Here is a 23,388-nt window from a genome sequence, read left to right on the forward strand (position 1 = left end):
TCCAGAGAAAACACCACAGAAATGAACTATCACCACTTGATAAAAAGACCCATTTCTGTTTTCCCTACGTATATGTACCAATGGTATATGTACCAAAGAGCACTCATCACCATATGTTATTGTCCACATGTGTTGATAGTTGAGGTAAGGTAATATGCTGAAGTGTAGCTAGATGCATAGAAGGATCCTATGACATTTCACCATACAGTGTTTTTTTAGCTGCTTTCATAAAAGACAAAATATACATCAAAATCATTGCTAACACTTGTTGGACCATGTGAAACCATGGAAACAAATCTTGTCCTCCAGAGGGAGCAAAAAACAGTTTCAGAAATGTGTAAATTAAAACGTAATATTAGATGATATATGTAAGAGTTGGTTCTAAATTGAATACATCCTGTTTTTCCTTCAGCTGCAACATCCACTTTCCAATCCTCTAAAGCAGGAATTTTCAAATAGTTTTGCTCTCGGAGCCCGTCTGACAATAAAAATTATTACACAACCCCATTAAGTCATGATTGCCTACGTTCTGCCAAAAATCAGGTCAGCCTCCCAGCTCCTCAGGAAGGCGGACAAGTCTCCGGTATCCCCCCGCACCCGCCAGAGCCTATGAAACAAATTATGTCATTTGGGGCTCTTTGAGGAGGGGGCAGGACGAAAATGGTGCGAACCATGTCATTTTGCGTAATTTTAGCCCGCAAATTGCGGAGTTTGAGTGGAATGGGGGTGGAGTCTGCTGACGTCAGCATTGTCCCCTTCCCCTGGCCTGCAGCATTTGGTCTCCTCTCTGGGCTTCTCGCGGAGAGGCACAATTAAAATTCGGCAACCCTGCATTAAGTTACTGCAGAATGGCACCATACATACATGGTCGACAGACATACACAGTACATACCTTCCAACATCCACGAGATGCAAATTGGGACTGCTGCAGAGGTGGATTTAGATCCCATGGGACCCTAGAAAAGAAATCAGGTTGGCCCCCTCCTCCCTAAAATGATCCATGGCACTATATTTTGCTGCTGACTGTAGGCGGCATCGATAGAGTACCTTAGCGCATCCACAGTCTACTGATAAATTTTTAATTGCGTAAACATCAGCATTGCGTACAAATGTGAATCAGGATCTAGTTCTTTTGGAAGGAGGCTTAAAATATAACATGTTCCACATTTAAATGATTGCCCACATACAGTGGATGAAACCATGTTATGTGTCCTAGCATTTTATATCCCATCAAAGAACATTAAAGGGTCATGACATCACACGGCAGTCGCGTAATGCTTCTCCGGATACATTTTTGACAGCGGGGATATCTTTATGGGGCCCCCTAAGATGTGCTGGGCCCTAGGCAGGTGCCTAGGTTGTCTTGTGGAATATACTCCTCTGAACTGCTGTGGGGAGTGACCTATGTAAAAGAGGGCCATGCTTCCTGTTTTGTCACTGTTGGGGGCATGCCCAGCATTCTGTGAGCTGCTGGACATGCCCCCAGCCCTTCTGTCTATCATGAAGAAATGCTGTGCGCCAGGGGCGTAACTACCATAGGTGCAGGGGGTGCAGCTGCTATGGGGCCCAGAGCTGAAGGGGGCCCATCTTTGCTGTCAAACTAATATGTCTTGCATACATTTATAACCATCCATTGCTAAATAGGGAGCCCTTACAAACTTTTGCTATGGGGCCTACGAATATCTAGTTACGCTTCTGCTGTGCGCACAGTGTCAATTTACTGCAGCAAGTGACAGGGCGGTTTCCAGCTGATCCCCCACCCGCATGGGACATTGCCACCCTCAGATGGGACAGTCCCCCCAAAAAATGGACTGTCCCGTGAAAATAAGGACAGTTTGGAGGTATGACAGTGGAGGCACGAAACTGAAATGAATTGACTGCTAATGTGATTACTTCATTTCTTACACATTGCAGGGGCAAGCTCCTTTTGGGGACCCTGCATGTGTTTTTTAATAAATTCATGGGACTGTTACATTTATACCCCAGTACAGCTTAAGGGGGTGACAGGCTGTGCTGGGACATACCTGTTCCACAGCCATGCCTACTTCCAGCATCAGTGAGGACAGAGCACAGGCAATGGGAAATGGTGGGCTAGATGCAGGGAGAGAAACCTGCACCTACTGTAGTTACATCCTCGCACCTGAACACATACCGATATTTGAGAATCCCATTACTTAATTTTTTATTTTTTTTAGCTATGGAGATGTATAGTTACACCAGTGGTTCCCAGACTGTGTGCCAAGGAACCCTAGGTTGCTTGGGTTGATGGTCCAAGTCAAATTCCAATTTTTTATGGTCAATGTATAGAAATAGGCAAAAAACTTGTGGCTTCCAATAATAACATATGTGGACAAACAGAAAAGAATCATGTCACTCACCACAAAATTGAACCTAAGGATGACAAATATATACGATTTACTGATTATAATACTACCTCATTTTTATAAGAGGACAAGCGGTTCACTGCTTCAAAGTCATGATTACTCCCTAAAGCAATGAGTGGAAGAGGGGGGGGGGTCGCATTTTCCCTATGGGTTGCAGATTTCAGTGAAGCCCTTGACAAATGTTCTTCTTCCCTAAATTCAGTTGATATAAAGAATTATTTCTAACTCCTTCAAGGATACAGTAAAAGTTTTGGATACAGTAAACTTTAGATAAGATGAGAACACTGAACATAGAACATAATTTATTTGTTAGATTTTGAGCAATGTGGTTGACTAGTAGAATTTGTAAGCTACAGTGGTGTAGCTACTGTGCAGCAGACACCGCGTGGCGGCTTGGGGGAGCGATGCCAGCGGGGTCTGTGGGGGGTGCCGGCACACACACATTCGGCTGGCTGGCTAAGCTGACAGTGACTGACAGGCGGGTTAAAGTGGGCTGGAACGGGCCTTCCATCAGTTCATTTAGGAGAAGCCTCCACCAGCCCTCCTTTCCCGGCTCCTGGCAATATAGTGATGCCACTGACTCCGCACTGATGGCAGTGACAAACTATTGGCTGCATCCAGTACTGAGGAGGATATGGGGACAGGTAGGGGGTGGGACTACATAACCCTCCGTGCGCTGATGGTCATGTGTCTTGGCGCCTAGCAGTCGGCTTATGACAGAGCTGCACTACTCAGCAGCCACATGTGCCGGGCCCGGAGCCAGCCATCCCTGGTGTCTGCCTCCCATATTAGAGCAGACCATACTGCAGCATTGCAGGGAGTAGAAACAGGGCCACCGTGCTAAATATGGAAGCCTTGACTTCCTGAGCCACAACACTGCCTAAAGTTGGGGCCTCACACATCATCACTTTTGCACATTTGGCGGCACCCCGATGCTGCTCCATGGACAACCGCAAGGACTCATCATCTGAGGGGCAGAGGAGTGGTGGATAGCCAGATTTCTGGAGAGGGCCTGCGGAGTCTATACCTGGACAAGGCCTGAAACTATCTCAGAGATGAGACTGCTGCTCTCCAGGCCCCGGAGGAACCCCACACACGGAACACTTCATCACGGTGCAGCCAGACCTGCAGGAGAGGAAGGGAGGCAACCTCCAGGAAACCGCTATACCAGGACATAAGGAGAAGTAAATGGGGAGTGCAGAGAAGAGCCGGGAACTGGAAGCCAGCAGACTGAGGGAGCACTAGCAAGCCACAGTCATCTGTTACAAAATAAATGTAATCCTCAGATTATATATATAGAGGTGCATTCATTCTCTGTTGTGCCTGACTAGCACTGATTATCATAATAAAAAATAAATATATATATATATATATTTATGTATATATATTTTATTTTCATTTGTTGTCTTACCAAATTGCAATGGGGTGCGGGGGGTCGGGCACAAACTTTTTGGCAGGGGGGAGCAAAATTTATAGTTATGCCACTGGTAAGCTAGCTCTAATATTAAACTGTTTTAAGTCTCCCTGACTTTTAGGGCACATGTTGAGCTCTGGTGCACTGTACGTACAGCCAGGGCCGGATTAACAATGGGCCCGATGGAGCTAAAGCTCCAGGCCCACTCTCCAAATAGGCCAAATTTGTAGCTGATGGTTAGGGCTTTCCAATGAGCCCGGCCCTGCATCGCTAGCCTCCTGGGAATCGGAGATACCACCAGGCAAACTTTTTCCCCATAGGATAACATGGGACCTGCTAATTCCGACCCCCACCCGGTTCCAGTGGCTGCCAGTTCCCCCTCTGGCATTACAGAAGCTTGGAGTCGAACCCAAATTGCTGGGCCTTCAATCTGATACCAGGCTGGTCCATATGGACTCATTGGTTAAAGAGATATTGCGGGTAAACCAATTTTTTTCATTTCTGAAATGTAATTTCATGGCTGTTCATGTTGATTGAGGGCAGATTTCTCTGGAACCAAATGGACAAAATCATTCGAAGCCCACTCAAAAGTTCCTCAATATGATACTGGTCTCATGTAATTAGCTGGTTGGTTAAAGGGGGTGGTTTTTCTTCTCTCCCCCCCCCCCCCCCACCCCCTCACACCAGAAAATGCAGGGACTAGGCTGGTGTAAAAGGGCCCAGCCCGGGAATGTCCCTGCATGATCCTGGGTCCATATTCCCAGGTAAGTCCCTGCATTTTCTGGTGTGAAAGGGGTATTTTTTCAAATAGCCAGGTCCTGCAGTGAATACAGCCGGGCAGCCCCCTGCTCTCTGCCCGGCTGTCAATGGCTGTCATTTCTGCCCGGCGGCTGTCCCCGTTACAGCCCCCTGCCTTTTCCAGGCATATATAATTAGTTGAAAGTATTTACACAAATAGAGACACACCCATGAGTAGACCACCCCCCCCCCCCCCCCATTATTAGGTGCTGGCCACAACCATTATTATTAGGGCCCTTGATAATTTTCAGCTCCAGGCCCATTTATACCTTCATCTGGCACTGCATACAGCCTGGTTTAACTATATGCACAATGCCCTAAAGTTATTGCAGCTATTGGGATCCCTGGTCCATATTCCAGCCCTCCATCTTAGGGATGGCCATCGTTGCCATTGCCATCGATGGTTGCCATCGATGGCAATTCTGCAACTGGCCATTGATAGTGCTAAACTATGCTATGGATGACCATCAATATTTTTACATATCGATGGTCATCCATTGTGTTTGTTTGATTGGTCTGTGGGCCAATCAAAACACGGGCGCGGGGCTTCGCGGGTGTCGGGGGGCGGAGCTATGCTCCGTGTCCCGACACTTAAAAAAAAACAAAAAAAAAAAACATTGTTTTGCTGTTCCATCGATGGAGGGAAACCATCTGGTTCTCCCCCATCGATGGCTAAATTATTCGACATTGGCCATGAACCATCGATGATTTTGAATCATCGATGGTCGATGGCCATCCCTACTCCATCTTAATTCACACTTTAATATACAGTAAAGCAGTGTTTTTCAACCACTGTGCCGTGGCACACTAGTGTGTCTTGAACTGTTTTCAAGTGTGCCCCCAGATCTAGAGATGCCCGATCCAGTTTACAACCACCACCAGTTTATCTGTTATTTACTGGTCTCTTCTTTTTATTTAAAGGGCCAATGTATTTTATTTGTGTTACCAGTGGGGACCAGTGGGATTGTTTTTTATATGGGGGCCAATAAGTTTGTTTGTTTTTACTGTGGGGGCCAATGTGTTTTGCCCTGTGGGGATCTCATGGTGTGCCTTGGCAATTTTAAAATCTTATTTAGTGTGCCGCAAGGTAAACAGGTTGAAAATCACTGCAGTAAAGCAACTATCTTAATTTCCACCGTCCAAGGATTTTAGAAGCAATGGGCTGAAAACTGCATAGATGAATCAGGGTGTGGTTGGTTGTATCAATAGTCTGGCCCGTCTTATTCCAAATTTTCAGACAGTAGTGGTGTGAGTTGGGAGCAGAAGCGGTGTGAGTCCTGTAAAATACTTGCCTTCTTTGCTGACATGTGCTGACAGGCGGTATTTCATGCCCTCCCATCCACTAGAGCGTGGTGAGAGAATAAAATAGTGTGCCGAGCGCAGCGAGGCACCGTGCCCGATGCATGGCGAGTGTAGCGAGTGTTTTAGTGTTTATGTTGACTGTGTTGACGTTCCAGTTAAAAAAAAACACGTTGACTATTTCAATGTGGACCTTACCCATGTCGACCTAATGACCATGTTGACCTTATCCATGTCAACCTAATGTCATAAAGACCTTCCTGCATGTCGACATTAACCCATGTCGACCGAAATGCATGTCGACCCTAATGCTGGTGACCAGAGGCGTACCTAGATATTCGTAGGCCCCATAGCAAAAGTTTGTAAGGGCCCCCTATTTAGCAACTGATGGTGATAAATCTATGCAAAACATATTACTTAGATGGCAAAGATGGGCCCCTTTCAGCTTTGGGCCCCATAGCAGCTGCACCCCTTGCACCTATGGTAGTTACGCCCTTGCTGGTGACCTAATGATCCATACCCGTATAAATTGTGGCTACTCTACTACTTAACATTGATTATTTCACTGTACACATTTGACCCTTTTAAGTAACTTTTACAGAATGGCCCTGCAAACCAAATCTGGATTTCTCCAGTGTCACCAGTCTTATACTTATCTATTTTATTCCAAACTAAAATTAGATGTGTTTTGTTTTTACTTCAACTTGTTGTTTTTTTTACAATCTTAATGTTCAATATGTCCCTGACCTCCTCCATGTCACCTCAGTCACCCTGCCTTCCTGTAGGAAATCTCCAAGCACAGTTCCCTGCATTGTTTGCTCCACAATTCTTAATTGCCCTATAGCTTGGAAACTTGGTTCAAAGGTTTATGTCACCATGAGAGCAATCATAAATAAAACAGCCGTGCGGCAATGGGCTGGGAACGGCTGCTAAATAAATACATGCACAATGCGGACAGACCTGTTTGTGTATCTACCTGCAGCAGGAGGCGAAAATATGAACATTCTAAATATTTATTCTATTACAAGAACCGCAGCAGACAGCTAATATTACACAGCAGGTAGCTGCCTACACAGAGATATGAGTGGATATCTGTGTTCTACCTTACCTGCTGGAAGATATCACCTCGCCATAGATGACAGCATTCGAATGCAATTTCATTGGACACGTTACTGAGAGTACATCTCCCCCATACTCTTGGGAGTTGCTGTGATACAGTACTTATGCTGGGCCTGCAGGAGACTGGACCCAGCAGGGTAGCTGGTGTCGGCAATTGCATACACACTTGCCGATGTCAGCAGAGACGGAGCGTTGGTCACGCAATGATGTGCCTCATGTGTCAATCTGATCCACTGGATCAGACGACATATCATCTAGTGTATTGGAGAGTGATAAAATAGAGAGAGAAACTACCAAATCTGACCCTAACTGCCAGCTTTTAAAAACAAGTTGAAAAAAGGCAGTTAGTATCGGAATGGTTGGTAGTTTATCACTTTCATAGTACATCTCTTTCTGAATCAGAAACAGACAATCAGCTCATATACCATTTTACAGTTTGTGTTTGAAAAATGGCAATTAGGGGCTGACTGGTGAGTTAGTTATCGCTCATTACTTAACCCTTTGAGTGCCAAAATCTCTGTGATATATGCAAAATATCCGCTAAAAATGCCAGCATTGCTCACATTTGTTATATAAATTCAAAGAAAAAAATGTGTAAAAAAATATATTTCCTATATAATATAAACATTACAGGCCATTATGATGAATAAAATGTTTATTTGGCAGTTTTCACACCTATATTGAAAATTAATTTCACACTCAAAGGGTTGATCACTATCCAAGACTTAGTACATCTGCCCATATGAGCAATAAGCACATCGCCTTTCCTGCAAACTGGTTACCTGCTTCCATTCCTTCCTCTGAGATTTTGAGTGTTGTGTTCCTTATCTCTGGAATTCTCTACCTCTCCTTATCAGACTCTTCACCTCCGTACAAAACTTTGAACAGGTTCTCAAGACCCATTTCTTCATTAAACTCATCCATCTCCCATCCTAACCCCGTTTATGCTCACTTCTACCCCTTCTAACTATTTCTGCACATGTTACATCTGCCTCACCTGAAGTGCAATATAGTTTTGTCCATTAGAAAGAAAAAATGTGCTTTGCAATCAAGTCTGAATTAGGCCCAAATGCCCCAAATTATTGCACCACTTGGCTCTACATGCTTAAGGGACTTTAGCATTCCAATCAGAGTACATGTGGATGGTCAAGTATGAAAAAGGTCAAAAATATAAAAAACCTTGTCAACCTTTTCATGTGTCAATGATTACCATGTCAACCATTTGACCATGTCAACCATATGTGCCCATGTGGTGTCAACCTATTGACTGCTGACCTAGACACTGTCAGCCTATTGGCCTGATACCATTGCAGGTAAGATAAGAGAACAATGACTAAATCTGGAATACAGAAAAATGGGTACTTGTTTCCTAGCACGGCGCCCATCCCATTGCATACCATAAGGCATACGATGGTATGCGATGCGATGTTAGCAGTTGTTATACAATTTTAAATTGTATACCATCGAATTGTATGCCATTGTATGACATATACAATGGTATGCGATTTAAAATTGCATAAGCACCCTAATGGGTGTTTTCAATGTTAAATGTGCCCCCTATAAGATAAATAATTGTATAAGCACTGTAATAGGTGCTTACAATGTTAAAAGCACCCCCACGCCACCCGTACTATCAATGCCAACCCGAAGCGTGGCGAGCGTAGCGAGCCCGCGAGGGGCGGCGGTACGCGTCCTCCGACCTTTTCATACCCCCACTATCCACGTTGGCGTGGAGTTGATCTTATGTGTGGTGAGCGCAGCGAGCCCCCGAGCCTAAAGCGTGGCGAGCAAAGCGAGCCCCTCGAGGGGACACGGAATACATGTGAAGTAATGCGTGTCCCCCCGCGGGGCTCGCTGCGCTCACCACGCTTCAGGCTCAGTGGCTCGCTGCGCTCACCACACTATATAGAATCAACTCCACGCCGACGTGGATAGTGGGGGTATGGAATAGGTCGAAGGACGCGTACTGCTGCCCCTCGCGGGCTCGCTGCGCTCGCCATGCTTCGGGTTGGCGTTGATAGTGGCGGTGGCGTGGGGGTGCATTTAACATTGTAAGCACCTATTAAGGTGCTTATACAATTAAAAATCGTATAGGGGGACCATTTCACATTGAAAAAACCCATTAGGGTGCTTATACAATTTAAAATCGCATCGCATTGCATTGTATGCCATTGTATGCCATATACAATGGTATACAATTTTAAATTGAATACAATGCCATACGACTGAATATCGTGGGCGCTGTGCTAGGAAACAAGTACCGAAAAATGCATTCGTTCAGATTAAGAACAGAGCAGGAGAATTACTTCTAGCATACAGATCAAGGGATGCTATGAGTAAAAATACCTAGAGTACCAAGCAGCACTGAACACGCTACATGGTACTGTGCTTATACTGTACATACAGAAACTGAACCTACTGTATACCAAGAATTACAACAAGCATGCACAACAGTTAAGGGGAAGTGTATCCAACCTTCTAAAGAGTGGAGAAGTGGACATCTAAAGAAGTTGTTCAAAGCAACCAATCAGTTCTATCTATAATTTTATAGCATGTTTTTGAGAAAAGTTAGCTAGAATCTGGTTGGTTGTAAAGGACAACACACATACATTACACTGCATATTTCTATTGGTATCCTGACAGATCATAGACTGACTCATGATAGACAGTCATATGGTCGACCACTAATGGTTGACAGGGTCAAAAGGTAGACAGTCAAAAGCTCGACAGGGTTTAAAGCTTGACACACAATAGGTCGACAGGGTCAAAAGGTCGACAGGGTCAAAATGTCGACATGGAAAATTCCAGCCGACATGTGCCGACAGGCTGTATTTTATGCCCTACCATCCACTAGACTCGAGCGTGGAGGGAGAATAAAATAGTGTACCCAGCCCCAAGCAGGCGAGCGTAGCGAGCCATGCGAGTGGATGCGGTACACTTAGACAGTGTTAATGTTGACCTATGTCAACCTAGACACCCTAAAAACAGTAAAAACCCACGTCAACCTTTTGTCTGTCGACCTTTTGACCATGGATGGGGTCCTGGGGTGCACACCAATTGAGAGGTGCGACCATGCACAGACCTTTCAGTAGTACTGCATACAAAGTCAAGGTTGCAGGTGCACAAATCAAACTCAAAATTTATTAATAATAAAAATTGCAATAAAAATGTTTATTCTTAGCGAGGTTCTTCACAGTTATGGCCATAAATAGCGGCTTGCCCACCGCATCCAGGTGACCTCATTAGTCGGGCAAGTCCCTAACATTTGTCCCTAACAAAAAGGTTGCCCTTTTTCATGTCGACCTTTTACCTGTCAACCTTTTGACCCTGGTGACCTTGTGACTGTCGACCATTAGATGTCGACCATATGTCTGTCTATCATAAGTCAGTCTATGTTTTATACCAGTGGTTCCCAACCTGGGGTACTAGTACCCCTGGGGGTACTCTGCACACCAGTTGGGGGTACTTGCAAATAATATTGGTAATGGCGGAAGAAGAAAAAGTCTCCCAATTGCAAAAGAAGTCTACCATTGCAGGGGCAAACGCAGGATTTTCAGAAGGGGGTTTCCAAAGGGGCGGAGCAAAGCACGGAGATGGACACTTAGGCGACCCAGTATATGCCGGGTCAGTTAAAGTATTATAGATAGACCAAATGTATATAAATAATAATAAAATATATATATATATATATATACATATACATACATATATATAAAGTACATACAGGGGGGTCAACAGCAGTGTAGACCCATGGGCAATGTATTGGGGCCCCTACCGATCCTCTAGCGGGTGGTAGGGGGTATTATATCAACCGCTCAGCATGTAGGGCCTGGATCTGTAATTTCCACTAATTACCCCTTTACTACACAGATGGGGTGGGAGATGGGGTGGGAGAAGGGGGCATTGGGCTGAATGAAGGGGCCCTGATACATAACTTCCAGGGTGGTAGAAGATGTTTAATATGCAGAGGAGTGGTGTATAGTGGAGTGGGCTTATTATTCATAATTTTCTGGTGGGAGGATAGCTTGCTTGACTGCAGATATCTCCAGTTCCCAGAAATAGATTTCTTAGCTTTTAATGGAATTAAAAACTAGAGAATCCCTCCTACCAAATGGTATTGGGGACTAGGGGATGAGAATATAAAACTACATACCAGTTGTGTGGAGCTGGAGCAGTAACCAGATGCTGGAAGGCTGATATCTCTGGTTATGTAGTAGAGACAAGCTAAGTCAGACAGAACCTGAAATATCTGACTGGGAAAAGCAATTAACAGGCTTGGATGGGGACCACTGCTTTGAAGTCAGATATCTCCGGTTTCCAAGGGCCGATTTTTAAAATTCTTGTACCCATGGAAAGAGGGGACCCTCAGCTTCCAGAGTAGTGCTCTTAGACTCCTGGGGGGGGGGGGGGGGTTCTGGGTACTCAGAAACCCCCCTGCGTGCGCCACTGCATTGACATGGAAACAAGCCACGTTGTGTCATTTCCAGTTCCATCTGCAGCGTCATCAGCGTCTACTCGTGCTTTTGCCCAACCAGCATTCACTGAGAGCTACCTGTGAACATCTGCCCCGCACTGACATGGGTGGAAGATGCATTAATCCTATAGGCGTTAGCGGGAACTCTGGAGACGATACACAGCCAGACAAAGACGGACCTGATTCCTGACCGTATACTAGTCCATGGCTACTCCTTAATATTAGGACACGCATACTGCTCACTTCCACTCATAAGTACTGTGGAAATTTCAAATTGAGAGGAGAGGTACTTATAAATGGAAAGCCTAATCAAGGGGGTACGGGAGAGAAAAATGGTTGGAAACCACTGTTTTATACCATAACCATTTCTATTAGGATACATTCTGCAACAGTGCTACAGTCCTACTGAATGCTCTCACTCACCCTATCACTACCCAATATCATTGTTCTTCAGGACACCTAGCCACATTATTCTGATTTATACCTATAGGCTATAATCAGTCTCTGTTCACTGCAAACACTACCTGTACATATTACTCTTGCAGCCTTGAAGGCTCATACAATCAGTACTTCTAATCATTTGATTATATAACATCCAGTTTATTAATTTGTTCGATAAATCCTAGGGGATTTTAGGATTTGCACCAGGCCTCTCACGTTTCTTTATCTCACGTTTCTTCCTGTATTGTACTGTAGTCTGAAACTAATGTTTGTTTGATCAGTCCATTGTAAAGTGTTGGTGCTTTTTATAAATTGGCTTACCATACTTTACTTTTAAACCTGGACACCTATGAATGACATAAATTCTGTAGCTGACTTCAAACATGCATTTCACCTGGTTTACCGGTAATCAGCCACAGAACCTGTGTAATCCATGAATGTCCTGGTTGAAAGAGTGGTACATTGCCCATATACACAAAATTAGGATAAAAGTGAGAATTACAGCCAAACAATACATAGTAAGTTGCACTGTCTCCAGACTGAATAACATGATACTTGAATGACGTGAATAGCGCCGGAAGCTCTATTTTACTCAGCTCGCTGCAAAGTTGGAGAATGCCGGTACTCGCCTGTGTTTAGTTGCGAGAACTGGTATTCTCCGACTCAAGCACCCGGCGACAATGCTGTTTGCGCCATGCAAAGGGAACAAAACAGCAGCGCGTCTAGTTTTGTCCGATTTCTGCTTGCACCCCAGGATGGGTGCGAACAGAAATCCACTAGTTGGGGTTGGCAACGAGGTGATTAGAATTCACATCATTCAGAATTGACCACTTAGAAATGAAAAAATTAGAGCCATTCCACAGATCAAACTGAAAAGTGAGCAACTACAGTATGCAAAACCCTAAGTTCTTATAGAAAGGGGGTGGGGGTGACTGCATCATTGTAAAAGTAAAGGGGATCGGGGGCAATAGTGCTGAAGTATCACTTAAAACAGATAATATAGTATAGCCCTGGCACCATTCCTACCACATATGAACTCTCCATCTACATGTGAAACTGCTGAATGCGTAACAGGAGTGCATTAGAGTGACACGCGTAGCTGATCCCATATTTGACTTATATATATAGTTATACAACTGTCAAAAACAAAAATTGTTCTTCATTACTTTCATAAGTAGTGTATATTTAATTAATGAATTCTACAACTCAACCATTTTTTATTTATTGTGACTTGAGCTTAAAAAACACAATTGACCATGTTTTCAGTTGTGTTTGACAGGGCTGATTCAGTAAGGATTGCATATGTTTAGCTGCTCACAGCAACTTAACATATGCGATCCTTAGCAATGCAAATGCAGGAGGTGCATAATACTTGCTGAATGCATTTGCGATTGCAGTTTTAATGCGAGTTGCAATGCCTCGCTGCTACTGCAGCCTCGGCTGTTGTTTGTTGACGGTCCGACGCATCTACGGTCGGTCGAATGGTCACAAGAAAACAGGGATTGTATAGTTGTGTACCCAGCTTAAGTCTAACTCAGGTTGCATGTCGCACAGCAGCTTGGGAGGCCAAGAAAACGGCACCTCGCGGCATAGACCACTCCTGGACACTCCCCCTTTCCAGAAATGCCACAAACACCTCTGCTTATCAATCTGGCAGAGGAAATTGCATTTTTGCTATGCGATTGTAGGACCCATCCAGCACCTGCGCAACCTCCCAACCATCAGTAAACTGTGCTGTGATCCATAGTGAATTAGGCCCAACGTGCGGTAGGAACCAGCAATCGTGACTGTGCTTAATTGAGAAGATTTTCTTTGCCTCCACTGTGTTATTCCCATGGATGTAAGTAAATAAGCAGTGTCCAAAAAGGTGCTGCCATAACTTCAAACTAAAAGGGTACGAGGACAATGGTACAAGCAAGTTCCATTAATTTACAAGATTATACATGGGTGTACATTCCACACACTCACCAGGAGGCAGGTTGTAATTAGGTGCCCCCCCCCCAAAAAATGGTAAAACAAATATGGTGTGTGTGAATGTGTATACATATAAAGTAATATGTGTGCATGTATATATATATCACACACAATTTAGAGAATTATATAATTATATAGATAGCGCTCGAAGACGGTCTACAGCACGGGTGTCAAACACAAGACCTGCGGGCCAAATCCGGCCCGACAGACCTCGTCATGTGGCCTGCGCAGCCGCCGCCAGCCTTCACCTTTTATTCTCTTTTTTTAGATCTTTTTTGAAAGGTTTTTTTTGCACTGCCGGCGGCCATGTTCCTGTGGTCTTTTAAGATGTCTGCGGCCACAGGAACATGGCCGCCGGCCTCCACGGCTACGTGGAGGAGGGCCCAGCAGCCTGTTCCCTCTTATCGAGGCAGTGGCAGACGCTGGGTGGGGACGTCATGACGATGACGACTTCCACCCACGCGTCTGCAGAGAGGAAGGAAGGCAGGCCGAGTCGGGGGGCCGCAGTAGGACAGGCCGCGGCGCAGAGAGTGGAATTGAAATTACTGGAGCCGCAGCAGCAGTAAAGGAGTCTGAGGGATAAAATACAGTAAGTTACATAAAAAAACAATATATCTGGTGGTGGTGTCATGGCATTACTTTTATATTATACAGGGGGAGCAGCCTGTGGTGTCATTGCATTATTATTATACAGCGGCCCTTTGAGATTGACCTAACTGCTGATGCGGCCCCCGATGAATTTGAGTTTGACACCCCTGGTCTACAGGGACCAAAGCCCATAGTGAATTTACAGTGCTAAGCTTTGCTGATGTGACAAAGACTGGGTCACATGAATTGTTGGTCAGGGTAAGAATCATGAGGGTTTCTTCCCCTCAGTTATATGGGTAACAGACTGATAAAATGCTAGGAAAACGTTATCACAGGGAGAGTAGCAAATCTTCTCCAGCCACTAAGTGGTTAAGCAAGCCTGCCTATGGATACTGTGCAGTCACCACAAATCATCACACACAGCACAGCCTGGAAAACTCTCTCGCTGCTGAAAAAAGGATCCTCTCTGGGGATGCAAACGCTTTTAAATTAATTGTACACCACATGTACCAATTGGATAAGTTCCTTGGTTTGACTTTTAAGTTGACACCGGAGATCAGTCACCTTGGTGCTGATCACATAGATGCTCAGAAGATGTGAAGTGTCATATAGACTTGTCAGGTACTGAAAATGGCAACAGCCCAAGACCAGGCCACTTATCCAAACATTGTAGTAATTAATTCACACGCTTGTGATGTAGTCATGGTCAAAAAAAGGTTTTCTTTCTATAACTATGTAAGAGTTGTCAGTAAATTTGACTGTCAGAAAAAAAAAATTATCCTGATGAACGCATTTAGGAACCTCTGCATTCTGTAATACAAATGTATAAGACTAAGGACCAATGATAGATGGTAATTCCAATTACTTCATTCCCTTATCCATTCCCTAAAAAAAAAAAAACAGTGCCAGTACAGTAACACACTGTATAGGTAAATTGTTCTCAAGTGATGGCAATTCAGTCCTTGGATGAATATTTGGAAAGTTACAGTACTACTGCCTGTGCAATCTCTCACTGCCATGAGCAATACTACCGTGTGCTCCATGTGATGGTGACATTAAAACTAATGCTGAGTGGCATGTGCAGGACGTGCAATTTATCTCATCATCATAGCCCATACATACACATGCCGTCCCTGCCTGTGCATGGCAGCAAGAGATCTCACACCATGCAATGGTAACATAGAGGCAAGCATTTGCAGTGTGTAAGGGCACAGGCCAGCAACACTCACCTTAAACTCCACAGAGAGCTGAGGGGTGTACTCTAACGTCCAGAGCCCCCTGACCAGGGATGCCAGTCTCTCAGTGACCTCCCCCCTGCCAGCAGCAGCCGAGGTCTCTCCCGCTGATTCCCTCTGCACAACTTCATGCTCCTTAGTCCTGCTCAGTTCTGCTCTGTACTGCTCCATCCCCAGGTACTCTGCCAGCAGGTCCGTGTTACTCAGGCACTGGACCACAGCATTCATGAAGCAGGTATTCCCGTGGTTCTTCAGCCCCTGGACACCAGGGACCTTCTCGTCCGGGTTCCAGGAGCACCTCTCCTGACACCTGGCCGGCACCTGCGCCTTACCCAGGTTGTTGTTGCTGTCGCCCCCTTGGACAAACCTATATTCCTCCTGTGTGGACCCCTTCCTATCTGCGGGGTGGGTTTGACGCTTGAAACCCCCATCATCGTCCTCCAAGTCCTGATTGCCTCTCTCTCCATCCCCAAGGTGGGACAGACTGCTCAAAGTTCTCAGTATCCTCTGCATGAAATGTCCCACAGACTTCAGAGACCTGCTCCTGAAGAGCTTTTTGGAACCCTGAGGCTTGTCTTTGGTTGGCTGGTGTTTCTCCATGGCTTCACCTGGATGTGCAGGCTCTGCTCTACCTGCTGGGCTGTGCACAGCTCTATTCCTGGTGGGAACTGGCCAGGAAGAAGGAAGGAGCTGGGATGGCTATTCTAAGCCTCCCTCAAATGACCAGCCTCCCCATGCTGTCAGGGGGTGCACTGTCACCCCGATATCCCCAAGCACATCCTACCTAGCAGGGAGAGGTGTGTGTGCCATGATTCTGCCCCTCAGATCCCAGGTAGCAGTGCTGCTGCTGCTGCTGGCTGCTGTGTGTGTATATGTGTTCCTGCTGCTGCTGCTGCTGGCTCTGCAGCTCCGCCTCCCCGCTCTGAATCTTATTATCCTTGCTTTACTTTCAGAGAAGACAAGGGAAGGGGAGAGAATAGTCACAGACAGGTTGTGCAGGGGGTGGGGGCAGAGGCTGCTGGATAAGGCAGCTGACAAATTCCACACACACTGTGTCATTCAGCCACTGAGCTGCTAATCGCCTATTGATAATAACTGCTTGACTGACAGTCGCTGTGTCTCCTAAAGCCTCTGCCCTACGCTGCAATCTACCCACATAACATGCAATAGCTAATGTTACCATGGGTCACTCAGCTTCTGCGTACTGCTGACATTTCAATGCAAACTCAACATAAAATACATGATATGTTCGATATAGAACAAATGACTGCATTTCGTCTCATTGACATGTATCCTGCACACAATAACCAGAATAAACCGCAAACAATATTGGTGGCAACATTTTAAATGTTTAAAAGTTTCCAGCAAATTAACTCTTAATGTGGTGTTTCTGGTACTGATAAGTGCATCTAGCAACCTGACCAGGGGGAGGAACATTAGGCAGGGATTGGAAATGTGCAACAATTACTGGGGGAAAAAAACATATTGTATTTTAGACTATGTAACGTTTTGTGTTTTATCACAAGTTGCAACAACTTTATTTATCCCAAATTCTTTGTGGTGTGCAATGACATTTCCAGACTGAGGGGTACATTTACTAAGAGCAGAGGCAGAACTACATTTGGGACCTTATTTGCGCGTTCACACAGGGGAGCGATATTTCCGTAATGCGCATTTCTGCGCATGTGCATACGCTGGGTGCGAACGGGCACGATTAACTGCAAGTTTGCGGTCTCGTTCTCACCCACCAGTGGGGGCGTGGGTCAGCAGCGAGGGGATGCGCCCATGGGAACGCCCAGCATTTCATGGGTGTACCCATGAAAACGCTGGATGTTACCGTGGAAATTAGTCAGTGACACGGCTGCCAGGGGCGGGCAGCTGACATCACAGGATCTCAGCTGCCCACCCTCTTCCCGTACAGGGACACGAAAAGAAGTAACCTGAAAGTGTCTTAGTTTTGCGTGTACGTACTAAATCATTCGGCAAACATCAAATGATTTGGTCCCTGCACCCAAGGCTGCGAGTGGATATTTATGCAAAACATCCATTTGTGGTCCTTGGTGTAGCAGGTGCAGTGCATCGGTCCCCTGAGAAATAGTGGGAGCCCATTGCTGCCTATGTCACAATCTTCCTGTCACCCACTGTTTTCCCTGCCACACTCTGCCTCTTCCTGTTACCCTCTGCCTCTCCCTGCCACCCACTGCCATGTTGCATCTTGTGAGCTTGGATTGGGTTGAGAAGGGCACCCCAAATTAGAAATTACAGCTTGCCCACAATTCAGAAACTGACTAAGATGGAGGTACTAGCCTTGAGTCTTGTTGGGGAAAGTGCACTATATAAAACGTACTTACTTATACCTCTTTCACACCACGGAAATAACCCGGGTCCGACTCGGGTTATTACCGGGTCAACCTTGGTCACTGTCCGGTGTGAAAGGGCCTTTGGAAAATTACCGGGTCCAGCAACCCGGCAATTCAACCCGGGTAGAAAGAATGGTTCTACCCATGTCCGGCCCAGTTTGCTGGGCAGTGTGAACGTGTAACTCGGGTCAAGCGACCCAGTGCTGCCTCCTCCCCCAGTGCTGCCTCCTCCCCCACCCCCGCCTAACATGCCACCACTCCGCCACACCCCCAGATGACGTCAGCGATCCAGCAATAAGCCAGGTCGCTATGAGTCCCAGTCAGCGCAAATGCCGAGCCGCTCCCGGGACGGACCCATGTCCAAATCCTGATATGACCTGGAATTTGCGATGTGAAAGCAGCATTACTATTGAAGATGAGAGTTTGCCCACAGTAACCTAACCAAACAGATTCTATCTATTATGAAATTTCCCACATATTTTTTTCTCTTTTTGAAATGTAGCTCTATTATCTTCATGAAAGTGCCAAATAAATTAAAATTAAAGGCCCCCATAAACTATGCGATTTTGGGCCGATTTCATACGATACCCAGGTGAAATCGGTCCAAAATCGCAGGTGTGTGACATTTGATCCGATGCGCGGTCCCGTACGCATCGGACCAGATTAGGGAGGTCGAAGCTTCAGCACATAAGATCACGTCCGACCTCCCTGTATATTTGCCTGACCGGGGGAGCAGTGGGGCGGGCTGTGATCATCATCTGCGGGACGCCGGGGCGTGCAGTGGGCGGCGAGTGCTTTCACTAGCGGGCGGCGAGTGCTGACCTGGACAGGCAGTGATCGCAGATATCATCAGCGGGACGGGCAGTGCAGTGGAGGGTATTACATTTTTAAAATAACCTGTCAAATGACTGGCCGTTCTCTGATTGGCTGAGAGAGCTTTCAGCCAGGTGAATATTGATAAACTGCGCATGTGTACGGCTCACAATAGGCATGTGCAAGGCCTTCCTGTTGACATGAAGCCGGCATTTGGGGTGGTAACTGGCTGTTTTTTCGGAGTGTCAGGGAAAACGCAGTCGGACTCGTGCCCAGGCATTTATTCTCCTTTTTTAATCTCACACCCATTTCACCCCCTTTTTTCATGTCACAGATTGCATATATTTTATTTGCGCACCATATTATTCCCCCTTTTTTTATTCCGTATTTTGTTCCACTCTGTTTAAGTCTGCCCACTGTGTTTAGCCCCGCCCTGCTAGTCTATTTAGCTGCCTGTATATGGTCATTAGGTTTGACACTATTAAGGTCGACGTGCATTAAGGTCGACCACTGAACAGGGCTTAGGTCGACACATGGAAAAGGTTGACACAAGCATTAGGCTGATAATGGGAAGGTCGACAGTCAAAATGTTGACATGGGGTTTTTCACAGGTTTTTTTTTAGCCGACATGTGCCCACGGGTGATATTTCATGCCCTACCATCCACTAGAGCGTGGAGGGAGAATAGAATAGTGAGGCACCGAGTCGCAGGGGACACAGTGCACTTTTTGTTGTCCATATTCACTAGCGGGCGGCGAGTGCTGACCTGGACAGGCAGTGATCGCAGATATCATCAGCGGGATGGGCAGTGCAGTGGAGGGTATTACATTTTTAAAATAACCTGTCAAATGACTGGCCGTTCTCTGATTGGCTGAGAGAGCTTTCAGCCAGGTGAATATTGATAAACTGCGCATGTGTACGGCTCACAATAGGCATGTGCAAGGCCTTCCTGTTGACATGAAGCCGGCATTTGGGGTGGTAACTGGCTGTTTTTTCGGAGTGTCAGGGAAAACGCAGTCGGACTCGTGCCCAGGCATTGGAAGGGGAGTTCTTTGATGTCAGCTCCATTCCTGATTAGCCTGTTTCTATCACAGCCACCTAGTAAGTCCTGGGTTGTGCACAGACTGCACACAGTGTAAAAATCAATCGATGTCTGCAGCTTGCAAATCGATTCGCAACTAATCGCTGATTTAGCTAATTTTCACAAATTGCAATAATCGCCCCATGTGTACGCACCTATAGATAGAGTACCTAGCATCGGAGTATCACTGCACTGTGCTGACAGGTGTGCTCTATTTGCATACTTTAAACATCTTGTTAATTGGAGCAGGCTGGGCTATTTGTTTATTGTTAAGCTTGAGGTTCTATGTGGTTGAGGGAATCTGGGGTAAGCAGTAATGGTTGGGGAACATGAGTAGTAAAATGTTTAGGGTTAGTAGTTAATAACATTTTTCAGTATGTTAAATGTGGACAGGTTGCTGAACGCTATGTGGAGTATTCCAATTTTTACTTTAGGGCGTCATTTTTTTCCCACCTTTCAGATACACACATCTGACATCGTTTGAAGTGATTGTTGGGTGCTATATTCAATAGTTTTTTTTCTTCAGACGTCTAATCTGCAGTAGTTGGACTTAATTATCACACCCATTTATTCTCCTTTTTAAATCTCACATCCATTTCACCCCCTTTTTTCATGTCACAGATTGCATATATTTTATTTGCGCACCATATTATTCCCCTTTTTTTTATTCCGTATTTTGTTCCACTCTGTTTAAGTCACTGCCCACCGTGTTTAGCCCCGCCCTGCTAGTCTATTTAGCTGCCTGTATATGGTCATTAGGTTTGACACTATTAAGGTCGACATGCATTAAGGTCGACCACTGAACAGGGCTTAGGTCGACACATGGAAAAGGTTGACACAAGCATTAGGCTGATAATGGGAAGGTCGACAGTCAAAATGTTGACATGGGGTTTTTCACAGGTTTTTTTTTAGCCGACATGTGCCCACGGGTGATATTTCATGCCCTACCATCCACTAGAGCGTGGAGGGAGAATAGAATAGTGAGGCACCGAGTCGCAGGGGACACAGTGCACTTTTTGTTGTCCATATTGACGGTGTCGAAATTCAGGACAAAAAAAAAAGGGAAAACCCATGTTGACACTTTGACTGTTGACCTTCCCATTGGCGGCCTAATGCTTGTGTCGACCTTTTGACCCTGTCGACCTAAGCCCTGTTGACCTTCAGTGGTCGACCTAATGACCCATACCCGTTTTGCTGGTGTGCATACACTCTATGTGGGGGGTGTGCATATATTCTATGGGGGGATGTGTACCTATACTCTATGGGTGGGATGTGATCCTATACTCTATGGGGGGGATGTGTGCATATACACTATTGTATTTTTTTATTTTTTAAGTTTATCCTTAACCTTTTATAAAAAAAAAAAAAACACATTAAATTAACAAATATTTAAAAAAAATATAAAAATACAAAAAATTACATTTTTATCACAACCCAACATCCAGGTGAATAAAAAGTTGAGAAAATGTTTATTACAAAGTGTGAAAATTATCACCAAACATTTGAATAGGAATACCATTGAAAATGACTAAGAAGTAAAAGATGTTCAAGAAACTGCCATCTTTCAAAAGCCAGGGAGGAATATAGGGTGAAATTTAATAGGATGAGAGAATCAGAAAGTGATAGATTTGGTCAGAAATCTCTAGTTATTTTTAAAAGCGGCAATTATTTATACTGCAAAACCAGTTTGATTTTGAAGTGTAAATGATTGGTGCTTTACAAAAACTCTTACCAAATCTCTCACTTTCTGATTCTCTCAGCCTATTACATTTCATTCGGAATATCACACTAATATCACGACATATAAAAGTTGTGAAAAAAAGTGAGAATAGGCGTGAAAAAAGGGAACAAAGCAACAATTGAATACCCCCTTTATGTTAATTTACTTGCAATTGTACCGGTTTGTAGGCTCACCTGTTGTAGACAGAGATTTGGGGGTCTTTATGTTGGGTGGGTACCTCATGTGCAATGCAATGGTATTCCCCAGACGATAATTGACACTACAAACCTTTATCTTTCTTTTAGGTGCATGCTTAAATGATGTTTAATTTGCTATTTAAAGGAAAGAAAATAACACTTACATGTACTAGAGTGGTTCAGTAATTACTTTAAGATAAATTTGTTCAACTCGTACATATAAGTATAATCAATAGTATGGACTCAGGGCCTGATTCAGACCCAGTTTCAAAATTTAGCAAAAGTACAACTGCGGTAGTCTGCGGTGAGACCACCCAGTGAGCATCCCGCCCGCTTCCCGTACAGGGCGCCCGCAGATCAGAGACACCACGGAGGTGTCTCAGATCTGCAAGCGCTGGAGAAATCATTCCATGGTCGCCTGCACCCAAGGCTGCGAATGAATGTTTATGCTAAGGGGTGAGGGGAGCAGACAGCCCTGGGTGCGGCATCTGGGGGACTCGCAAGGCTGTGAAATTTGCAGCCTTGCGAGTCAACCAGAATATGGTCCATAGTCGGCTGCGAAAATCACCTTCTACAACGGGTTTCTTTAATGGTCCAAAGCTTTAAATCACTCAGTGCCAGTTTAGGGCTGTAGGGTGGATGGTCCAGTATCTACCAATGGTAATGCCGTAACAAGTCACAGTTGGCTTAGAGTGGCCTGGCATTAATGTGCAGCAATACAACACCTGTTCGCAGCAACCCAGGGCATTTTAGATGGCTTGCTCCCTGTAATCGGCTCTGTCACAATAGCAGTCAGCATTCACAGTATCTCCCTGTGTGAGGAAATCAACAAGAAGCACACCCCTGTGGTCCCAAAACATGATCTCCATGACCTTCTATGCTGATGGAGTTGTTTTGAATGTCTTTTAAGGAGGGAGGATGCTTGTGTCCATGTCATGGATGCTTATTTCATCTCTGGTGTCACATGATTCCCCTATGTTTCATTGACTGTAACAATGCGCTGCAGGAATTGCCCTTCCTTCTCATGGTATCAAGTCAAGTACACGAAAGACAATGCCATCGTTTAGGTTTTGTAAAGTTGCTTCAGTACCCAGCGTAAACACTTTTTCTTGTACCCCAGTGGCTCATGAATGTGCATAGTACCCATTAAAATGTTCCGCTTGCCAGTAACATCACTAACTAATGCTTTTCTATTCCTAAATCAGGTGTGGAATTAATTGTCATCTGTGGTGGAAGTACTTGGCCAGCGGGAACACAAACTGGTTTCTGTGACATGTCGTTATCACTGTACACCTTGACAAGATGGCAATGAATTGCAGTTGCTGATATGCCATTTATATACAGAAATCTGATCACACTACGCACCTCAATGTTTGACCATGTTTCCTCGGGCCATGCCATCTTATACCTGATGTTGGGGCAGAATGACTAATAAGAGGCACAGTGTAATGGCCGTGAGGGGTAGCAGTTGTGTACTTTCTCTGGACTGGCA

General features: G+C 45.2%; 1 protein-coding gene across 2 annotated transcripts in view; it reads right to left on the bottom strand.

The window, feature by feature from the left end:
* USP43 (ubiquitin specific peptidase 43) overlaps nucleotides 1–16,616 on the bottom strand; it is a 100,766-nt gene extending 84,150 nt beyond the window's left edge. For both annotated transcript variants that reach the window (XM_083148394.1, XM_083148393.1), the window contains exon 1: nucleotides 15,721–16,616. In XM_083148394.1, the coding sequence (XP_083004520.1) occupies nucleotides 15,721–16,326 (606 nt within the window). In that variant the 5' untranslated portion in view covers nucleotides 16,327–16,616. The remainder of the gene's footprint in view (nucleotides 1–15,720) is intronic.
* Nucleotides 16,617–23,388: the final 6,772 nt, after the last annotated feature.

Source organism: Crinia signifera, chromosome 6, assembly GCF_055691185.1.
Source record: "Crinia signifera chromosome 6, ASM5569118v1, whole genome shotgun sequence".
NCBI lineage: Eukaryota > Metazoa > Chordata > Amphibia > Anura > Myobatrachidae > Crinia > Crinia signifera.